The sequence below is a fragment of the Lactuca saligna genome, chromosome 3 (genome assembly GCF_052625555.1).
Source record: "Lactuca saligna cultivar CGN05327 chromosome 3, ASM5262555v1, whole genome shotgun sequence".
Classification (NCBI taxonomy): Eukaryota; Viridiplantae; Streptophyta; class Magnoliopsida; order Asterales; family Asteraceae; genus Lactuca; species Lactuca saligna.
This window is the reverse complement of record NC_136419.1, coordinates 40250284-40269705: the sequence shown is the minus strand read 5'-3', so window position 1 is coordinate 40269705 and position 19422 is coordinate 40250284. Positions and strand designations below refer to the sequence as shown.

The following is a 19422-nucleotide window of genomic DNA, read 5'->3' as shown; positions in this document are numbered from 1 at the left end:
GCCTCAGCTCACGCAACTGCAACTCAATCTCTAACTCACGCCGCCTGGCGGCCTCCTGCAACTCCAACAAGGTCTCGCACTTCTACGTGGATACAAACTGTCTGATATCTCTCTTTAGCATACTCAGATATCGGGACATATGAGCCTGCTCCGAAGCGAACTCAGGGCAAAACATCGCCCTCTCAGCAAACATCCTGGTGATTTCCATCACCGACTCTGAATCCTGCTTCAGCTCAAGGAACTCCTGATCCAACCTCTCCCTCTCGACCTGCAAAACATAACGAGTGTTGAACATCTCTCTGAAATGATCCCATGAAACCACAACCCTCTACGCATCCGAATATGACCCTGTGGTCAACCTCCACCAATCCTTTGCCCCGAGCCTTAACAGGTTCAGAGCACACCTCACCCTCTGATCAGCAGGGCATGAACACATGAAGAAACACCCCTCCACGTCTAATAACCATCTCATAGCAACGATCGGATCCTGAACTCCATCAAAGGTGGGAGGATTCGTATTATCGAAGTCCCGATACTGAAAACCTCTACTAGCTCCTCCCCCTGCCGCTGCTACAGCCGATGTAGCCGCCACGGTAGCCGTCTCAGTGAGAGCCGCATAGCGCTCATCAAAATACTCCACCATGGCGGTCTTGATCGACCCAAACAGTTCCGGCAGCTCGGCCCGGAACAATGCAACAACCTCATCATGCAGGATCTCATGAATCCTCGCATCCAACTCGCGCGTACTCATCTGACCGATAACCTCGGGCGGTACTGACCCGTCCGGAACTCCCTCTCCTACACCCGATCCTGACCCGGATCCACTCCCTGCATGCCTCGAAATCTCCATACTGAAAAATACCATAATATCTCAGATACTTCCCACTAACCCGGGACCAAACCTAGAGGTCATGGTTTCCCTGATACGCGTATTGGTCCTATGCTTTCAGTAGTACGGGCCCATACTACCTTCCACACCTACCCATATTTGTATGAAGTACGACCATAACACCCTAGTGAAAACATACATAACAACACTCTATCCTCACTACTAGACGAACACTAGAAATCTCTCACAAGAAAAACCCTAGGCTAACAGGCATCATAAATCAGGCAACACATCATGAAATCCTGAAGATCCCTAGCCTAACACTAGCATGCTGTTCTATCGAAGCTCAATAAAATAAATATCATGTATGGTATTTTGGGGTTACTTACTGGCTCCGGCTGATCGTACCTCCGCATCCTCCTTTATTTATTTTGAAAACCATTTTAAATTCTCTTCTGAAAACCCTCCTCGATTTGATACTGGAGTCACACAAGTGTTCCTCCAATTCACTCAAACCAAGGCTCTGATACCAACTTGTAACGACCAAAATTTCAACAAAATTTAAACTTTTCAAAAACATGCCAATTCATTGAGTTATTACAAAAAGGTTTTCAATACATTTATTATCAGAGCATTCCCAGGTCCATATCATAAAACATAAACACGAGGAGCGGTACGATCACGCCTTCCCCTTGCCACGGTCTCCTGAAGAACCTGAAAAACATTAAACCACAACTGTAAGCCCGAAAGCTTAGTGAGATACCCCCAAAATACCAACCACATATACCATACACATAACATGTTATATCATAACGAATCGCAGAACAGCCATGCATATTGGGTCTACTGTGGGACTGGTCCGCCGTGTCGGGCCTTCAGTCAACCGAGTCCACCCTCCGAGTCCAATCATGTCCCTCGAGTCTGCAGTGTGGTTGGTCCGCCCGCGTTGGGCCTTCAACCCACCTGGTCCACTCTTTGAGTCTACAGTATGACTGGTCCGCCCGCATTGGGCCTTCAGTCGGCCTGGTCCACTCTCCAAGCCTCGGCACGTCTGGTCCGCCCTCGTAGGGCCTACAGCCTATCCGGACCGCTCGCTGGGCCTTCGGAACAACCGGTCCGCCCTGGGTATCTTGGCCTACAGCACAAAGCAGGACCCACCTCAACCCAACTCCAGTCCAAACAACCATTTGCACATAACATACAATCATATAGCAGTTCATGGTCCACAAACCGATCAAACCAATCACATAACATATAATTACCCTAATCAGGATACCGACCTAACCGGTCACTAGCATAGCATCACTCCACATATCGGGAGATCGACCTTAACCAGGTCTCTAGCATATACCATCCTAGCTACCAGGATGCAAACATATCAAAGCAATAACATAACAACCATATCTGAATCTCAATCCAATAAAGGCCCGGCCTTGGTGCCATAGACCCTGTCGATATAGTGAGGATAACTCACCTCGCAACTGCTGACTGAAAGGATAAAATCACGCTGCTGCAATCCTTGGACAAAGTCAAAGTCAAAGTCAACCTCCTGACTGACTCTACTCGCCGAGTCAACCCAATGACTCGTCGAGTCCCCATGCTTAGAACTTCCCCAATCCGCGACTCAACTCGCCGAGTCACCCCGAGACTCGCCGAGTCTCACAACTCTGAGTCCCCTCACACTCAACTCACCGAGTCCTCCCTTGACTTGTCGATTCATGACTCAACCAGAAGAATATTAGGACCTCACGGCCAGACTCGTCGAGTCCAAGAACAGACTCGCCGAGTCCAAGGCTATCTTCAACCTACTCGCCGAGTTGTTCTTCCAACTGGCCGAGTTCCAGTCCATCTTCAAGCAACTCGTTGAGTACACCCTTGTGACTCGCCGAGTGCCTCTAGATCTTAACCTATGTAGAAGCTTTCCAGGCCATGCAGAAGATCCAAAACATAGATCTACCCTTATACAACCCATCCATCACGTAAAGTGGCAAACTTTACGTGAATCCAAAGAGATCTAGGCATTTTACACTTTAGGGCTTGGGTTTGGGACATGGTGGCGTCACCAAACACTCAAGAACAGGGACTCTAATGCACTTAAGACCTCCTCTACTCTAGATCTGAGGTAGCAACCTCAGATCTACCCTTCAAACTCAAGATACCACAAGCTAAGCCTCCCATACATTCCAAGAATCATGAATCTAGAAGAATAAGGCCCAAGAACGAGATTATACCTCAAAAGGAAGCCCCAACAGCAATGAAATCCGAATCCAAGAAAAGCCCCTTGCTCCAAGCCTCCTAACTCTCTAAGATCATCCTCCAAATCTCTTTTCCAAGGTTCAATTGCACTCCAATCCTTCACACTCGCGTTTTCTAGGGTTTTCTGGTCTTAAGGGAAGGTAAGGAGACTAGGAAGAGGGCATAATGTCCTTTATATAGGGCTCATCCTCCGAAATTAGGGTCTTCTCCACTCAGCACCAACTCGCCGAGTTGGCCACTTAACACGCAACCAAAATCGCGACCATACTCGCCGAGTCCACCCATGGAATCGACGAGTTGCCCTTCAAATTTACACTTTTAGCCCTTCAACTCTACTCTTGATATTCCGGGATGATACAGAAAAACCATCAAGACAAGAGCTTTTGTCGAACAACAACCCTACACCACTCTCTTAATCTCATCATAAGAGACATTAGCATATAAAACCTAAAGCTAAGAATCAGAAAGGAAACGAAAAAGGTTCGGATCGGTCACAGACCTCCTGTCAAGTTGCTTGAAGAATAAGGAACGATAGAATAAACGAAACTCCTCTTTCACCATAGCTAGCTCATCAACCCACACACTATTAACTAGGATACCCCGAATCACCAACTAACATCTCTTACACTTCAAAACTCCATGAAAGAAACTATAATTTCCATCTCCCCCAATGCTCCATTGGACCTTAGCCTTTTTAGCTAACTCCAATCTAGAAAGATGATGCAACACTAACATATCCTTAACCAAAGTAAGCATGGGTGCACCTTTTTTGGGGCCAGGAGGGGTTGTGCCCCCCCCTGAATTTTGGGCTAGAAGTGATTAAATATGTGTAATTTTCGGAATTATAGGCCCAACAATGTGAGTTTTGGGCTGTGGCCCCTCCTGAGTCCTGAGTCCAGATCAATGACCCAATGTTTGTTCAATTGTTTGCCAAGAAGCAATCCAAGAGAGAGACCTCGATCGTTCAGTAAAACTTCCGCCTTCCCCCAATCTCCTAAGCCCCATCCTCAATCTTCGCTCAATCGCGACTCCGCCAAATCGACGCCAGTCAGTCGCCATTCGCCTGCTCGTCGCTGTTGGGCGATGGCTGCTGCGGACATGCGGTGCTGCTACAGTACTACCTGCTACTGTTCTTCAATCTGCACGATCACATAGTTTCAATTCTGCTGCAATCCCTAATTCTCTTCCTCAGGTATGCTTTCAGCGTTGAGCTTTCAAGTTTCAAATTGGCTGCTGACTGTTGTTCAGCCTGTTCTTGATTTCTTTCCTGTTGCAATTGTTTGGTTATTGCCTTGTTGGATAGTAATTGTCATTATAAAGTTGGAATTTTTCTGACTTCAGAGCCTGTTTTGTTGCTATTGTCTAGAATAAACTTATGAACTGATATGTTGGAATTTTAGGAATCAACTAATTTTAGGAGCATGTTTTATGAACTGATATGAACTGATTACTGATATGTCTAGAATGAACTGTTTTGTTGCTTTTCCTCTATATTTGATTGTTGTTGGAGTTTTAGAATCAACTAATTATATATTCCTTATTTTCTTATGAATTGTTTTTTTATTTTGATTTTTATAGGTATAATCTTGGGAAATATGAAAACCATTCATTCTTTCTTCAAAAGAAAGGTTGATAATGAAGAAATTCATGATAAAAATGAAGAGATTAAACATCACAAAGCTTCAACAAGTGAACCACAACTACAAGAACATGAAAATCAACAAGAGAATGATAGGAATGATGCCACACAATCAAATCCTAATGAGGTGTTCCAAGTGGATCTTAAGCAACTAGAAAGAGATCCCGCTAAAAGAAAACAAATGTGGGAATATCCGATTAACTTAAGGGAAGAAGTAAGACGATCTTATATGAGTTTAGGACCTTTCCAAATACGTCTTAAAGAATATCATGCTAAAGGTTCAAAGAAACATCCTCGTAGATTCCAATATTCTTGGTTCAACATTTTCCCTAATTGGTTAGAATATTTGCCAACAACACATGCATCCTATTGTTTTATTTGTTTTATATTTAACGATAAATCAAGTGTGTCCCATGGTTATGATACATTTACTGTTAAAGGATTCGACAATTGGAAGAAAGTTAATGACGGGAAAAATTGTGCATTCTTGAAGCACATTGGTTGTTCACAACATAAAAATGTTGTTGCATTCGCTGAAAATTTGATGAACCAAGAAGCACACATTGAAAATATTATAATGAAGCAAAATGAAGAGAAAATATTAAATAATTGTTTACGATTAAAAGCTTCGATTGACACAATTTGTTGGTTGACATTCCACGCGTGTGCTTTACGAGGACATGATGAATCTCCTAATTCCAAAAATCGTGGTAATTTTTTGCAACTACTAAAACTTCTAGCATCTTATAATGATGAAGTTGAAAATGTTATATTAGAGAAAGCTCCTTATAATTCAAAATATACTTCTGTAGAAATTCAAAAAGAAACTCTTAGTATTATTGCAAATAAAGTTAGAAAGCATATTCGTAGTGAAGTGGGTGATTCATATTTTTTTTGTCATGGTTGATGAGTCACGGGATGAGTCTAAAAAAGAGCAAATGATGATATTTTTGAGATTTGTTGATGTAGAAGGGATCATACGGGAAAGGTTCTTGGATTTGGTTCATGTTAGGGATACCTTATCATTAACCCTAAAAACAAATATGTGGAGACAACTTTTACACTATCAGTTTGATGTTAGTAAAATCTGTAGCCAAGGTTATGATGGTGCTAGTAATATGAGAGGGGAATGGAATGGATTACAGGCACTTGTGCTTAAGGATTGTCCTTATGCATATTATGTTCATTGCTTTGCTCACATATTACAATGTGCTTCAAGGGAAATTATTCATATACACCAATTTTTCATAAACTTTTTTTTTTTTTAAATTAATGTAGTTTGTGCTTCCAGTAAGCGTCATGGTGAGTTACAAAAGGCGAAGGCAACTGAGATTGAACAATTATTGGAACTAGGTGAAATCGAATAAGGCAAAGGATTGAATCAAGTTGGGACATTAAGAAGAGTTGGTGATACACGTTGGGGTTCTCATTTTCGTTATGTTTGCAGTTTGCTTAACATCTTTGATTGTACTCGTGTTGCTCTGCAGGGAATAATTTATGATGTATTCGCTACTTATTCTCAACACGGAGATGCTGATGCAGCTTACTGTTTCCTAAAATCATTTGAGTTTGTGTTTATTATTCACTTGATAAAGGAAGTAATGGGGAAAACTGATGTACTTTCTCAAGCTCTACAACAGAAATCTCAAGATATTCTTAACGCCATGGAGTTAGTTTCAGCAACAAAGGAGAGTCTAAATGAATTAAGAAACAAGGGATGGGACTCTGTACTTGCACAGGTAAAGTTTTTTTTGTGAAAAACATCAAATAGACATGCCAGATACGAATGCTCCATATACTTCTACTCGATACCGACCTCGAAAAACAGATAATCATGTTACTTTTGAATATTTTTATCGAGTGGATTTGTTTACAGCCACATTGGACAAACAGTTACATGAGTTGAATAGTAGATTCAATGATCAGGCGATGGAGCTATTTGTAACACCCAAAGTTTTAAAGGCCAAGAAAGGAAAGAAAGCCTAATTTTAAGGGTCAACTCGGCGAGTCCAAGGAGGGACTCGACGAGTCCAAGCAGGATCCGGGTCAAGGTGTAAGTGGCCAACTCGGCGAGTCGGCCAAGTGGACTCGGCGAGTTCGGTCTGTGCTAGGAAAACCCTAAATCCGGGACTTTGGGCGCTATTTAAGCTTCTTATTCTCTCCATTAGGGTTCCTTATAGCATCCCTCGTTCAGAAAACGAAGCCTAAGCCTCCATTATTGTGCATCCAAGCTTCCAAGCCATTTATGGGTGATTTGAAGGAAGAAGAGGGAAGGGAATCAGTGAAGCTTCAAGGATTGGCTTCAAATCTGGAGTTTGTGGAGTCTTTCTGAGGTATTGAAGGTATTAAGTCATTTCCTTCCCCTAGATCTATTTTTGGTTGTGAGTTTTGGGCTTTTTAAGCCATGATTAGCCACCCTTATGGGTTAGAAGTCGGATCTGGAGTTGCTACTTCAAATCCAAGTGTGTTATGGCCTGGAGAAGCAAAAAGTATCAGCCCTTGAGTCGATTTTGAAGCCCCTTGGCCTTAAACCCTAGTTTATGGCATATTTTACCTAAATCTCCTTCTCTACACGTAAAGTTTGCAACTTTATGTGAGGAATAGACTTGGGAAGGGTAGATCTACATTTTGGAGTCCATGCATGACTCAAAAGTCCTCTGCATGTAAGGAGAACTAAAGGGACTCGGCGAGTCCTTTGAGTGGACTCGGCGAGTAGCATGAAGTTGTGGAGAAACTCGACGAGTGGGATGAACAACTCGTCGAGTCATGTGAAGATTGCCTTGTACTCGGCGAGTCTGTTCTTGGACTCGGCGAGTCAGGTTGCGAAACCCCAAACCCTTCGAGTTGAGTCTCGAATCAGTGAGTCGGGTGGAGACTCAGTGAGTTGGACAGGTCAGGACTCAAAAATCGGTAGACTCGGCGAGTCATGGACTGACTCGGCGAGTTGAGGCGTGAATGGAAGGAATCTGAACATTTTGAACTCGGTGAGTCAGTAGGGTGACTCGGCGAGTAGGGTTGACCTGAAAGGTTGATTTTGACCAGGGTTGACTTGGTTGTCTTTCGGGGGTCAGTTAGACTCAGTGTTGCATTGATATTGGTAGTTCGGGGAGCAAGGGGAGCAGGAGTTCAGTGAGTTGTCGGGCAGCAGCTAGTGAGATCATCAGCAAGTTCAGCCAGTGCAGGTGAGTTTCCCTTTTGTGTGAATGGGTCTAAGGCCACAATGCCGGCCCATGTAGTTACAAGTAGAAGACTCGGGGGTTAGCCCTAGGTACAGTATTCTAGTATGATATTCAGATGGAGGTCCAGTAATAGCGGGCGGTGCCCAAGGATTTGTTTATATGATAGTTTATACTTGTTATCTGTGTGATACATGTATGTGCCTGGTAGGGAGGTGAGTGTGGGCGAGGTCCCGTATCTCACCAATAGCAGAGTGTGGATGGGGTTCCATATCTCATTAGAAGCAGAACAGGGGCGAGGCCCAAACTAGAACATGAGTGAGAGTGGGCTGGGCCCGTATCTCACTACCATTAGGAGCGTGGACGGGGTTCCATGACTCATTAGTAGCAGGTCATGGGCGAGGCCCAGGATAGGCGAGGCCTTAGGACATAACCAGTTGCATGTGTTTAGTTATGTGTTGTGATATGCTTATGTGTTATTATTTGTGGGCGGGCGAGGCCCTGTGACAGGCGAGGCCTAAGTAAAACAGATATGTATCCGAGCGGGGCTCGAAGCCAGGCGGGGCCTGGAGCGGCGGGGCCGTTGTAGCGGGCGAGGCCCGAGGTAAGGGGCGAGGCCCAAGATAGTGGGCGTGGCCCAGTATGTACAGTATATGGTTATGCATGGTATGTGGTAGGGTGGGGAACTCACTAAGCTTCGTGCTTACGGTTTTCAGTTTTGGTTTCAGGTACTTCCGGTAGCGGAGGGAAGAGCTCGGGGTGATCGCATGGCACACACCATAGATTAGACAGCCTGGGAATGTTTACTCTGATAATGAACATGTGTTTTGAAAACTTATACTCATATTATGTTTTGGAATGATGACTTTACTTTAAGTAATGATTTATTAAAAGAAATTTTTGGTCTTAAATTTTGGGTCGTTACACTATTAAGTCTTAGTTCTACTTTCGTTTCAAAAGAACACCCTAAAGTGATTAAAGTTGATCAAATTTGTCGTCTTGTTGAGAAGTATTATCCCGAAGATTTTACGGAGCAAGAGAGAATTCAATTAAGATATCAATCGGAGATTTCTAATATTGATATGACAAAGAATCCTAAGCTTAGTGGTGTATCAACTATTGCTAACTTATGCAAGGGTCTTGTGGAAACTCAGAAACGTGAGACGTATTATTTGTTTAATAGAGTGGTGCGATTAATCTTGACACTTCCAGTTTCTACCGCAACAACAGAGAGGGGATTTCCAGCAATGAAAATATTCAAGAACCGTCTTCGCAATACGATGTCGGATGACTTTGTTGCAAACAACTTGGTGGTTTACATAGAAAGAGAAATTGCTTAAAACATTGATTCGAAGTCAGTAATTGATGAATTCAAAGACCTTAAAGGTCATCGGGCTGAGTTGTAATTCTTTTTCTAGTTATTTTTTGTGTTTATTTGCAAAAACAAATTTGTTTTTTTTGTATGTAAGAACGTTAATTTTAATTTATAATACTTTCGGCAAATCCCCCCCCCCCCCCCCCCCAAAAAAAATAATAATAAATAAAATTGTTCAAGCTCCGCCCCTGAAAGCAAGGCGATGCTCTCTAACCGCCGAATCTCCATCATCATCCATAAGACACACATCAAGCATATCATACTGAATATCCCGCCGTATCGCTTCTAACCGACTTTTAGTAGTAGAGTTCCAAACTCGTAGATTAGATTTAAGAAACTGTAACTTTTTCTTAAATATAAGACAAAATTGCAAGAATGGTCCCTATGGTTAGGTCAAAATTGCCACTTTGGGCCAAACAGGTTTGGACTAGCATTCATGGTCCAAAGGTTTTCATTTTCTTGCCACTTTGATCCATTTTACTTTAATAAATTTAATAATGACCATTTTGCCCTTTCTTTTTACTTTTTCAGTTTTTTTATTCAAATATTTTTATTAAAAGAAAAAGAAAAATAAAAATACATCTCTCTCTTTCTCCCTCCCTCCCCCCCCCCTCTCTCTCTCTCTCTCTCTCTCAAGAACCCATATTTATAATCAGGAGCAAACTAATTTGGATTTTCAAGATTTGTAAATCCACACAAGAATCAAAACAAATCTCCACAAATAAACAACGCATAACCGCAACATTAGATTACATTGATTTTGGTTTTGGTGAGTTTAGAAAGAAAAAAAAAATCATTGAGACCCCATCTCTCCATCTCCGACCCCATTTCATGTTCATCATCGTTTCAGCTTACATCATCACCATTCTCACCATCCTACCACTCCAGCTTCCACCGTAGTTTCCACAGCCACCACTAGATTTTCTTCCTCATTATCGTCCCTCACAGCATAGGAGGTAAAGGTAGTTGTTGGGGGTGTAGCTATTAAATACTACCTTGAAAATAACTAGATGCCTCCAAAGTATGAACATTAAGCAACAGGTGTTGGATATGATTTTCCGAAGAGAAAAAATTTACAGATGGATCTCAAGTTTGGTGTCCGACTAAATAGAAATAAAGAAAGAGAAGGGAGAGAACGGGGAGTCTTTCTTTTGGAGTTGACCTAATCTTGATCAGATCGGGATAATAAGAAGGGGGAGAAAAGTTGCGATGTTGAATTTGGAGTTCATCAGCCCATCGATGTTCCATCTTCCTCCACCCACTTCATCGTTTAATCAAAAATGAATACCAGTGAAGTTGACGACAAGATCGAAATGGAATACCTAAGACATTCGATTTTCCATGGAAGCATAAGATTGGGTCACCTCTACCTTAGAAATCGCTCCCTCATTGTTAATCCGAAAAACTCGTGCTTCCCACCATCAGTGGGGTTGGATGGTTAAGGAAAGGACGGGAGATACTAACAATGTGGTTAGGGGGTCGATTATAGAAGAAATTGAGGTTTCAATTTTTGGATTTAAGGAAAACAAGAAGAACGATAAAACACAGAGGTGGAAGAAGACTTTAGGGGAGAGAGAGAGAGAGAGAGAGAGAGAGAGAGAGAAAAATGTATTTTCATTTTTCTTTTTCTTTTAATAAAAGTATTTGAATAAATAAAAAAACTGAAAAGGTAAAAAAGAAAGGGCAAAATGGTCATTATCAAAAAAATTAAAGTAAAATGGATCAAAGTGGCAAGAAAATGAAAACTTTTGGACCATAAGTGCTCGTCCAAACCAAGTTTGGCCCAAAGTAGCAATTTCGACCAAATCACAGGGACCATTCTTGCAATTTTGTCTAAATCTAACCCATAGATTATCCAACGCCACAAATTATTGAGACCAAGAATCCCGCACAATTTGGTCAAAACCATCCAACTCGAACCAATAATGAAATAATAGGAAAGGAGAAGGCCCAAAAATCAGCAATGTGCTCCAACAAAAAAATAGATAAGTGATCTGAAAGTTTCTTTTCTAAAACCGTACCAGTAAGATAAGAAAACTCTTGAGAATCTCGTACGAAACCAAAAAATATCAAGTTTACTAAACTCCAAACCTACATGATTCTACATAATATATTATATTTCTCAATTAACTTATCGGTTTTTTGTTATCAAATATTATTTTTTATCAGCTAACTTTCCGGCTACAAAATACCTTCTTAATATTTTATTATTATTATTATTTTTATCCTTTAAAACATAATCTCAAACACTTTTTAATATTCTTTATTATATCTTAGATCAACTTTTTAAAGAATAGTATACGGGTAGTCGAGTGAAAGAAGGAATTGGTCAAATGAAGTAAGACTTAAAATTCCATTTTGCATGTGGAGTGTCCAAGAAAAGCAAACCTAAGTTGCTCAACCTCTAAGTCAATAATTGAGATTCAAAGTCCAACAAACTTGGTTTCTTATCGTGATATTGACATTTTCGGTTTCCTAGTTCATAGACTATATCGATCTATAAGAAAAAAAAATCGTAATTTTAATAAAAGTATTAGTATCATTTTTATTCATATATTTCAAGTGAATTGATTCACTTTTTTGTCAATTTATTAACAGTTCAGTTAATCCAATTTTTTGTTATAAGATGTTAATATTTATTGAAGGCTACATTTTTATATACCCTATTATGTTAATGTAAATTAACTGATATATCATATATAAGGCTGAAAGGTATCCTTACGCATGAGAAGGGAAGGAAAAAAGTCACATCATTATTTTAACTATTCCACAACCAACCCATTAGGTTGTAGAAATAGTGTTCACTAGTGAAGTGGTGGTGGAAAAGAGAGATTGTAGAGAGAGACAGATACAAAGAAATTCTCCAACAATCACAGTTATCGTCTTCTTCCGTAGTGGTTACCACGCCACAAGACACTCACTCATCTTTGGGGACGTATTCACGCGTAGCCTACTATGCCACATAAGACATCACGTGTAGTTTGATGCCCCCATACCGGATGGCCTAACGGATTAACGACTAAGCAAAAAAGGAAAGGAAATAGATGCAAAACAAAAGGAATGTGTGATTCTTCTGGAATAAGCATCGTGTTGGGAAGAAAAACCAATTATGTTTGCAGGGGCGGATTTAGGGTGGGTCACCGGTGGCACCGGCAACCCCTAACTTTTTCCGGCCGTAGTGGAAAATTTTTCAAAAATTTTTAAAATTTTTATTTTTTCTACTATCGTGCAACCCCTAACTTTCCCGTGCACCCCCTACCGAGAAATCCTACGTCCGCCCCTGTGTTTGGAAGAAAAACCAATTATGATGTTTTCAACGGTAAAAAATCAATTCATAATATAATAGATTTTGGTTTTTTCATGCAACCACTTAATTTCCAATTTCAATTTCTATCTTCTATCTTCTGATTTATGATGAGAGAATTGTGATTCATTTCAAGTTCAATAGAAATAAGGGTTAACTAACTAATAAAGTGAGGTGGTATCCTTCATTTGATGTTTTGATTTGAGTTTTTAACTTCAAACATTTGTGCCTTTGTGGATCATCCTTTGGACACATATCATAAAATTGTTGGTTGAATTATGGATTCATTGTTTCGGAAATGGATTATAATGGTTTACTATAAGTCGTTGAGAAAAACCCATGCAAATTGTTATCCATGAAGTTGTGAAGTTTCAGTTAAGTTTTTAGTGTTCTTTAATGTTGGATTGCCCTATGATACATCCAATTCGAAATTGATGATAAATTTTATAATCTAATATGATCCTATATACATTCAAGTGTCTCGTGTTCAAATCATTGACAGAAATTCATTCTAATGGTCATTTTTTTGATATATTGTAGGTTTATGTTAATAAAGACGATGACTACATCATCAATTCATAAATTGGTCTTCTTAATGATGTTAAATGGTATGAAATTAGATGTTTAAACAAAGTTTTAGACATGTTGGATCCATTCGAAGTTATTATAAATCATCAATATTAATCAACCGTATATCATGCGAAACAAAAATGCATCTCATACATGAGCCCTTTATTTTTTTTCTTTACGGCTATGTTTACATAAATGTGAATTCATTCATCAAGACTAACAACTAATTCAATTATCCACTATTTTATTATCCTAGGATATCAATTTATGGACATTTAACTAATATATATTTAAATCAATATTATAAATGAAAATAAATTCAAAATAATTAGTTTAAAAAAAACTTTATATTCAAATTAGATAAAGAAAATACACATAAAACGAATTATCACATGTAATTATCAGATACATATCATGTTTATACATTCGTTTTATCAACATTCATCAAGTAAAATCATGATAAATATGATGTATGTTACCTAAATATATTGTAATGAATACAATATATTGTAATGAATACAATATATGTAACGCACAAGTTATGTTAAACACATTTATTGGTTTAATAGTTTAACAAATTAATGAGGATAAACTAACGAAGTATTATTATTATTATTATTATTATTATTATGTAAGAAAGGAAATTAAAGGAAGGTCACTTGAAGGCAGGGAGGGAGGGAGGAGGGCATTATCGTGAAACCAATAAACACGAGGTGTTTTTTATTTTCCGTTTACTTGAATTCTTCCAACTTCTGGAATTAAAAAGAAATGAAAAAAGAAAATAAATAAAAGGTAGAGTTCTGGCCAACCTATATAAACGGCCCCCTATATAAACGGCCATCAACTCACATGCAATTCTCGCCCACTTCTCTCATTTCTATTTCTCTCTCTGATCTCGCCGCCGTTAGGTTTCCGTTCTCATTACCTGTTTCAAAATCTGCATGGTGGAATCGGTGCATACCCATTAGATTTGCTTCCGCCTCTCTTTTTGAACCTCGAAATTCTCTTTCAATTTGTTGATTTCTTCTTCTGAGCGGTAATTGTGGGGATATCGGTGTTGATCAGGAGCGTAGGGTTTGTTTCTCCTTTGATTCAGATCTCCTTCTGCTTCTTTTGAGGGGGTAGCCGGGGCTCCGGCCTCGGCGGGTTGTAAAGCCCCCTACCTTTACAAACCTTGCCAAATTCGACCCTTACAATTCTTTGATTCTTTCATTTTAACCCCCTTACAAGCAGATCGGGGAAGAGATGCCGGCCCTAGCGTTTTGTGTTGACGCCGCCATGGCCGCTCTTTCTCCTCCTTCCGGCTATACCGCCTGGGATAGCTCTCTTCCCGCGCCGGAGACATTCTCCGGCGTACCTCCAACGACAAACACCGTTCTGGATGATGTATCTGTATCATCCCTCACTCCTTGGACGTCATCCCACTCTAATGCTCTCTACAAGATTGACGCATGGGGAGCGCCTTACTTCTCCGTCAACACATCCGGTAACGTCACCGTCCGTCCACACGGTTCCCGAACCATGGACCACCAGGAGATAGATCTCCTCAAGGTCGTGAAGAAGGCCTCCGACTCCAAATCCATAGGAGGCCTAGACCTCCCGCTCCCTCTCATCATCCGGTTTCCAGACGTCCTGAAGGACCGCCTTGAATGTCTCCAATCGGCGTTCAATTACGCCGTTAAATCACAAGGGTACAGCTCCCATTACCAAGGCGTTTATCCCGTGAAATGCAACCAGGACCGATTCGTCGTCGAGGACATTGTCAAATTTGGATCCTCGTTCAGGTTCGGGTTGGAAGCTGGATCCAAACCTGAGCTTCTTATGGCCATGAGCTGCCTCTGCAAAGGTAGCTCCGAATCCCTCCTGATTTGCAATGGTTTTAAAGACGCGGAATATATCTCGCTAGCTTTGATAGCTCGAAAGCTTTCATTAAACACCGTGATTGTTCTCGAACAAGAGGAGGAGCTGGATTCTGTAATTGATATAAGCATAAAGCTAGGCGTTCGTCCCGTCGTCGGGGTCCGTGCTAAGCTACGGACTAAACATTCCGGCCATTTTGGATCGACTTCCGGCGAAAAGGGCAAATTTGGTCTCACTACGACCCAAATTCTCCGTGTTGTGAAAAAGCTTGAACAATGTGGCATGTTGGATTGCTTCCAATTGCTCCATTTCCACATCGGTTCTCAGATCCCATCGACATCCTTGCTTGCTGATGGCGTAGGTGAAGCCGCCCAGATTTACAGCGAATTAGTCCGCCTTGGTGCTTCCATGAAAGTTATCGACATAGGTGGTGGGCTTGGGATTGACTACGATGGTTCAAAATCCACTAATTCTGATGTCTCCGTTGCTTATACTTTAGAAGAATACGCAATGGCGGTTGTTCAGGCAGTAAAATTCGTTTGTGACCGGAATTCCGTGAAGCATCCTGTGATTTGCAGCGAAAGTGGCCGTGCCATCGTCTCCCACCATTCAATTCTGATATTCGAGGCAGTTTCGTCTAGCAACTATACAGTTCCAACCATGTCCTCTCACGACGTCCAGCATTTCATCGAGCAGCTCCCTGGGGACGCTCATTCCGACTACAATAATCTGTCCCAGTCTGCCGTGAGAGGCGAGTACGATGCTTGTTTGGCTTACTCCGATCAATTAAAGCAGACATGCGTCGAGAAATTCAAAGATGGATCAATGGACATCGAACAGTTGGCTGCTATTGATGGGTTCTGTGATTTGGTTGCGAAGGCAATTGGAGTATCCAATCCTGTAAGCACTTATCATGTCAATCTTTCTGTGTTCACTTCAATTCCTGATTTCTGGGGCATCGGACAACTCTTCCCTATCCTTCCAATCCACCGACTTTCCGATTGCCCATCAAAAAAGGGGATTCTATCAGATCTAACTTGCGACAGTGATGGAAAGATTGATAAATTCATCGGAGGTGAATCCAGCTTACCCCTCCATGAATTAGAAGGAGAGAATGGAATGAAGTACTATCTGGGTATGTTCTTAGGAGGGGCATACCAGGAGGCTATGGGGGGTGTCCACAATCTATTCGGTGGCCCTAGTGTGATTCGTGTATCTCAAAGTGATGGTCCTTTCGGGTTTGCTGTTACTAGAGCTGTCCCAGGGACGTCTTGCAGTGATGTTCTTCGTTCAATGCATCATGAACCAGAGATGATGTTTGAAACCCTTAAACACAGAATCGAAGAGTATGTTCATGAAGAAGGTGATACGATTGCAGGTGGCATTGCTCAGTCTTTCCACAACATGCCTTATCTAAGTGTCGGATCTTCTTGCTGTTTAACTGCTGCAAGTGGCAATAAGGGGTACTATTACTGTTCTGATGAGGATTTCACCACTGGAGGCGAGGTGGTTTCCGGTGAGGATGATGATCAGTGGTCATATGTGGGTGCGTAATCGTGATGAGTGGTGTTTGTCAGTGAGGTCGTTCTGTTTCTGTTTCTGCAAACTTTATTTGTTTTTCTTGTTTTTAGTTAATTAAAGTAGAGAGTTATCTTTAATTTGGGTCTGCTCTCTTTTTATCCGTTAACAAGATTTAAAAAGAGAGCTGGTGATCTTTCTGATAAATTTGTGAAGATAAAGAGTTGGGGGGTTTTTTATGTAGCCCGATTTGTTAATTCCCCTTCTCTTTCTTCACCTCCTTGTAGTCTATTATTATTCTCTATGGTAATAATACAAACAAGTTCTTCTTCTTTTGCTTATGTTGTTTATTTTTTAATAAACGGATTCTTATGAATTCTTCCTTGCAGAGCCATATTATATACATACACATGGTCAGGCTTTTTATGTTTGATGGAAGGTATGTTTTCTTGTCTTTTTATGATTAGCAAGCATAAATAAAGCATACGATATATATTGTTGAAAGATTTGAATATGTTGCGTCTGTTTTGACCTCTTATCTTAATATGCAATTGGTACCAACCATGTGAAGAAAGAAGATTCGTGGAAAGTGACCATTGATTCCCATTTCCTATATTTACACAAGTGGTTTTCATTACTTGATTGTCGTGTAACCCTCCATTTGGCTAAAGTTAATTTGTTGGAAAATCTTGTGATCTCTTTTGGTGGCTGCTTGGAACCTATACCAATACCCCACACACACATATATATCATTATCTATACCAATTGCCGACTTAATTAGCGTGTTAAGGGTCAAACTTTAGTACTACCTTTAACAACAAAAAAGACCCAAGGGTTTTTTCTTTTTCCCCAATTAATTAAGTTTGTATCATACAAGACTAAATGACAATTTTGCCTTTACATTCCGACAAAGTAAGAGAGTTTTGAGGAAAAAAGAAAAAGGCCAAACAGGTAAAGTGACTCGGTAGGTGATTAAATCTGGATTACGTAAAAGGAAACATCCATTTAAGTTATTGGTCTATTGGGTAAAAATAAAACAGCCCTAAAACCAAAACGCATAGATTTAACTTTTTTTTTTTTTTTTTAAAAATAATAATAATAATAATGAAGGAAACAAAGAAGAAATGATGAAGAAGCGAAGGTTTGCAATGGCAGAAATGGAGATGGTGAAGGGGAAAAGTCAAGAAACGGTAAAATGAGGTGTTGAATAGAGGATTATAGGCATAGGGCGTCCCATTATATGGATATTCGTGTCATGTGTGTGTTCAAAATTTAGGATACGCGTTAGAAGATGCATCTAGGGGATCTTGGAATATACAGAAAAGGAAAAGGAAAAGGGATTTAGCATAAGGCATATAATGTGAGGTGAGCCACAAAATATGTGGTCCTAACATGATGAGAGTATTCTCTTTTGGTGTGGTGTGGTGGGCCAAAGTTAAAATTTTGAGTTATAGAATAGTATTTTGTTTTGGGGTTTAGTGAGTCATGATGGGTCTGCTAGGATATGTTCAACATTCGTGTTTGTTAAAAGCAGATGTGGCAACAGGGAAATGAGTGTGTGTTTGGCTGTTTGCTATACTACACAACAAACGGACTCAACTTGCAACTTCCATCTTTGCATCCGGACCTTTCATGCATCCAAACATCAAATTCAAAATTAAACAAATAGGCTACCTAGATTTGCTTTTCTAATCATCTTTATTTCCTAATGATAAAAGGGTCCCACGCTCAACATGGGGCAAATTACCAGATTCTCACCACAACCAAATGCATCATGACCTACATACTCGTATGCTTATTGGTCATGAGAATTCAGAGGGGTCTTTGTCCTTAGCTCTTGGGATGTATTGTCGGATTGTACCCTACAACTCACCATTGCATGCATGGGCATATTCTTTCCTTTGAAGTAGTCACTATTGAGCCTTCCTTTAGGCCTCTTGCCGGATTCTTCTGATTGTTATCATGTAGATAAGATGGAATATGTTGCCTCCAATCCTATCTAATAATGACTTAACTTGTATGATAAAATTTGTATTTTTGCTTTATCCCTTATAAATTTGACTTACTTTGGAGTCGATGCAATCCATACCCAAAAAAAAAGACATACTTAAGCATGAAAATGTTACGTCTAAATTTTTACAAAGTATGTGTTTATTTAGTTTGCAAGATTTACAAATTGATGAAATAAAGCTAACCAACCATCTACTGATTTTTTTTTTTTTTTTTTATGTTTTTGTAAACAAGATCTATGGAATGGATAAAGAGAGGAAGCTTGGAATGGAGGCCAATAATGCTCATAATTGGGGAAGACAAGACAAAGGGAGGGGAGTTTGTGTTGAAACTGCGTATGGATCATATGTTAAGCTATGTTACTTGTAACATTAATCCTAATCATTTTTTAAACTTCATAAGCAAATGAAACGAGGATTAATATCATAAATCTTGTATTTGTATACCAACAAAAAATCAATATTTGTATACCTGATTTCATGCTATCTATCTTTTGTACGATATGAAACAATTCTTCCTACTTTGCCAGTAAGGTGTACCAATTCACAGGAAAGAAAAGATAAACTGCTAGATGTACTTGGTGTATTTGTATTTAATTACATACTCAAATATGGATTATATGTATCAATTTTGATCATTTTTCTCTAAATTAATACAAATTCTGATAACAACGAACAAAGAAATCCAATAGAAAAACTACATTCCAACTTCATAAGAAAATCTACCAATTTATGAATAAAAAAAATCCACTTCAATGCATATAATTGGTATAAGAACTAAAAACATCACCTATGAAGAATAGTTCCATATTGCAGAGAAGATATGCACTCAATCTATTTCGTTGCTTATTTTCTATCTATATAATTAATGAAAGATCAAGGGGCA

At 40.0% G+C, this 19422-nt stretch overlaps 2 protein-coding genes across 2 annotated transcripts; both read left to right on the top strand.

Moving 5' to 3' along the window:
- The first annotated feature begins 4540 nt into the window (after positions 1-4540).
- On the top strand, positions 4541-6630 carry LOC145035401 (uncharacterized). Its single transcript, XM_078983946.1, has 6 exons — positions 4541-4556; positions 4664-5602; positions 5694-5905; positions 6003-6026; positions 6212-6463; positions 6601-6630. The coding sequence occupies exons 1-6, from the start codon at positions 4541-4543 to the stop codon at positions 6628-6630; spliced, it is 1473 nt and encodes a 490-aa protein (XP_078840072.1).
- A 7352-nt stretch (positions 6631-13982) lies between these two features.
- On the top strand, positions 13983-19024 carry ADC2 (arginine decarboxylase 2). Its single transcript, XM_078984318.1, has 3 exons — positions 13983-16590; positions 16917-16966; positions 18772-19024. The coding sequence occupies exon 1, from the start codon at positions 14395-14397 to the stop codon at positions 16561-16563; it is 2169 nt and encodes a 722-aa protein (XP_078840444.1). The 5' UTR covers positions 13983-14394; the 3' UTR covers positions 16564-16590; positions 16917-16966; positions 18772-19024.
- The last annotated feature ends 398 nt before the right edge of the window (positions 19025-19422 follow it).

Coding starts and splice junctions, on each gene's coding strand:
- LOC145035401 (XM_078983946.1), top strand. Junction 5,906..6,002: donor ATTGTCCTTATGCATATTAT/GTTCATTGCTTT, acceptor AAATTAATGTAG/TTTGTGCTTCCAGTAAGCGT. Junction 6,464..6,600: donor GGGACTCTGTACTTGCACAG/GTAAAGTTTTTT, acceptor ATTTGTTTACAG/CCACATTGGACAAACAGTTA.
- ADC2 (XM_078984318.1), top strand. CDS start 14,395: ATGCCGGCCCTAGCGTTTTGTGTTGACGCCGCCATGGCCGCTCTTTCT.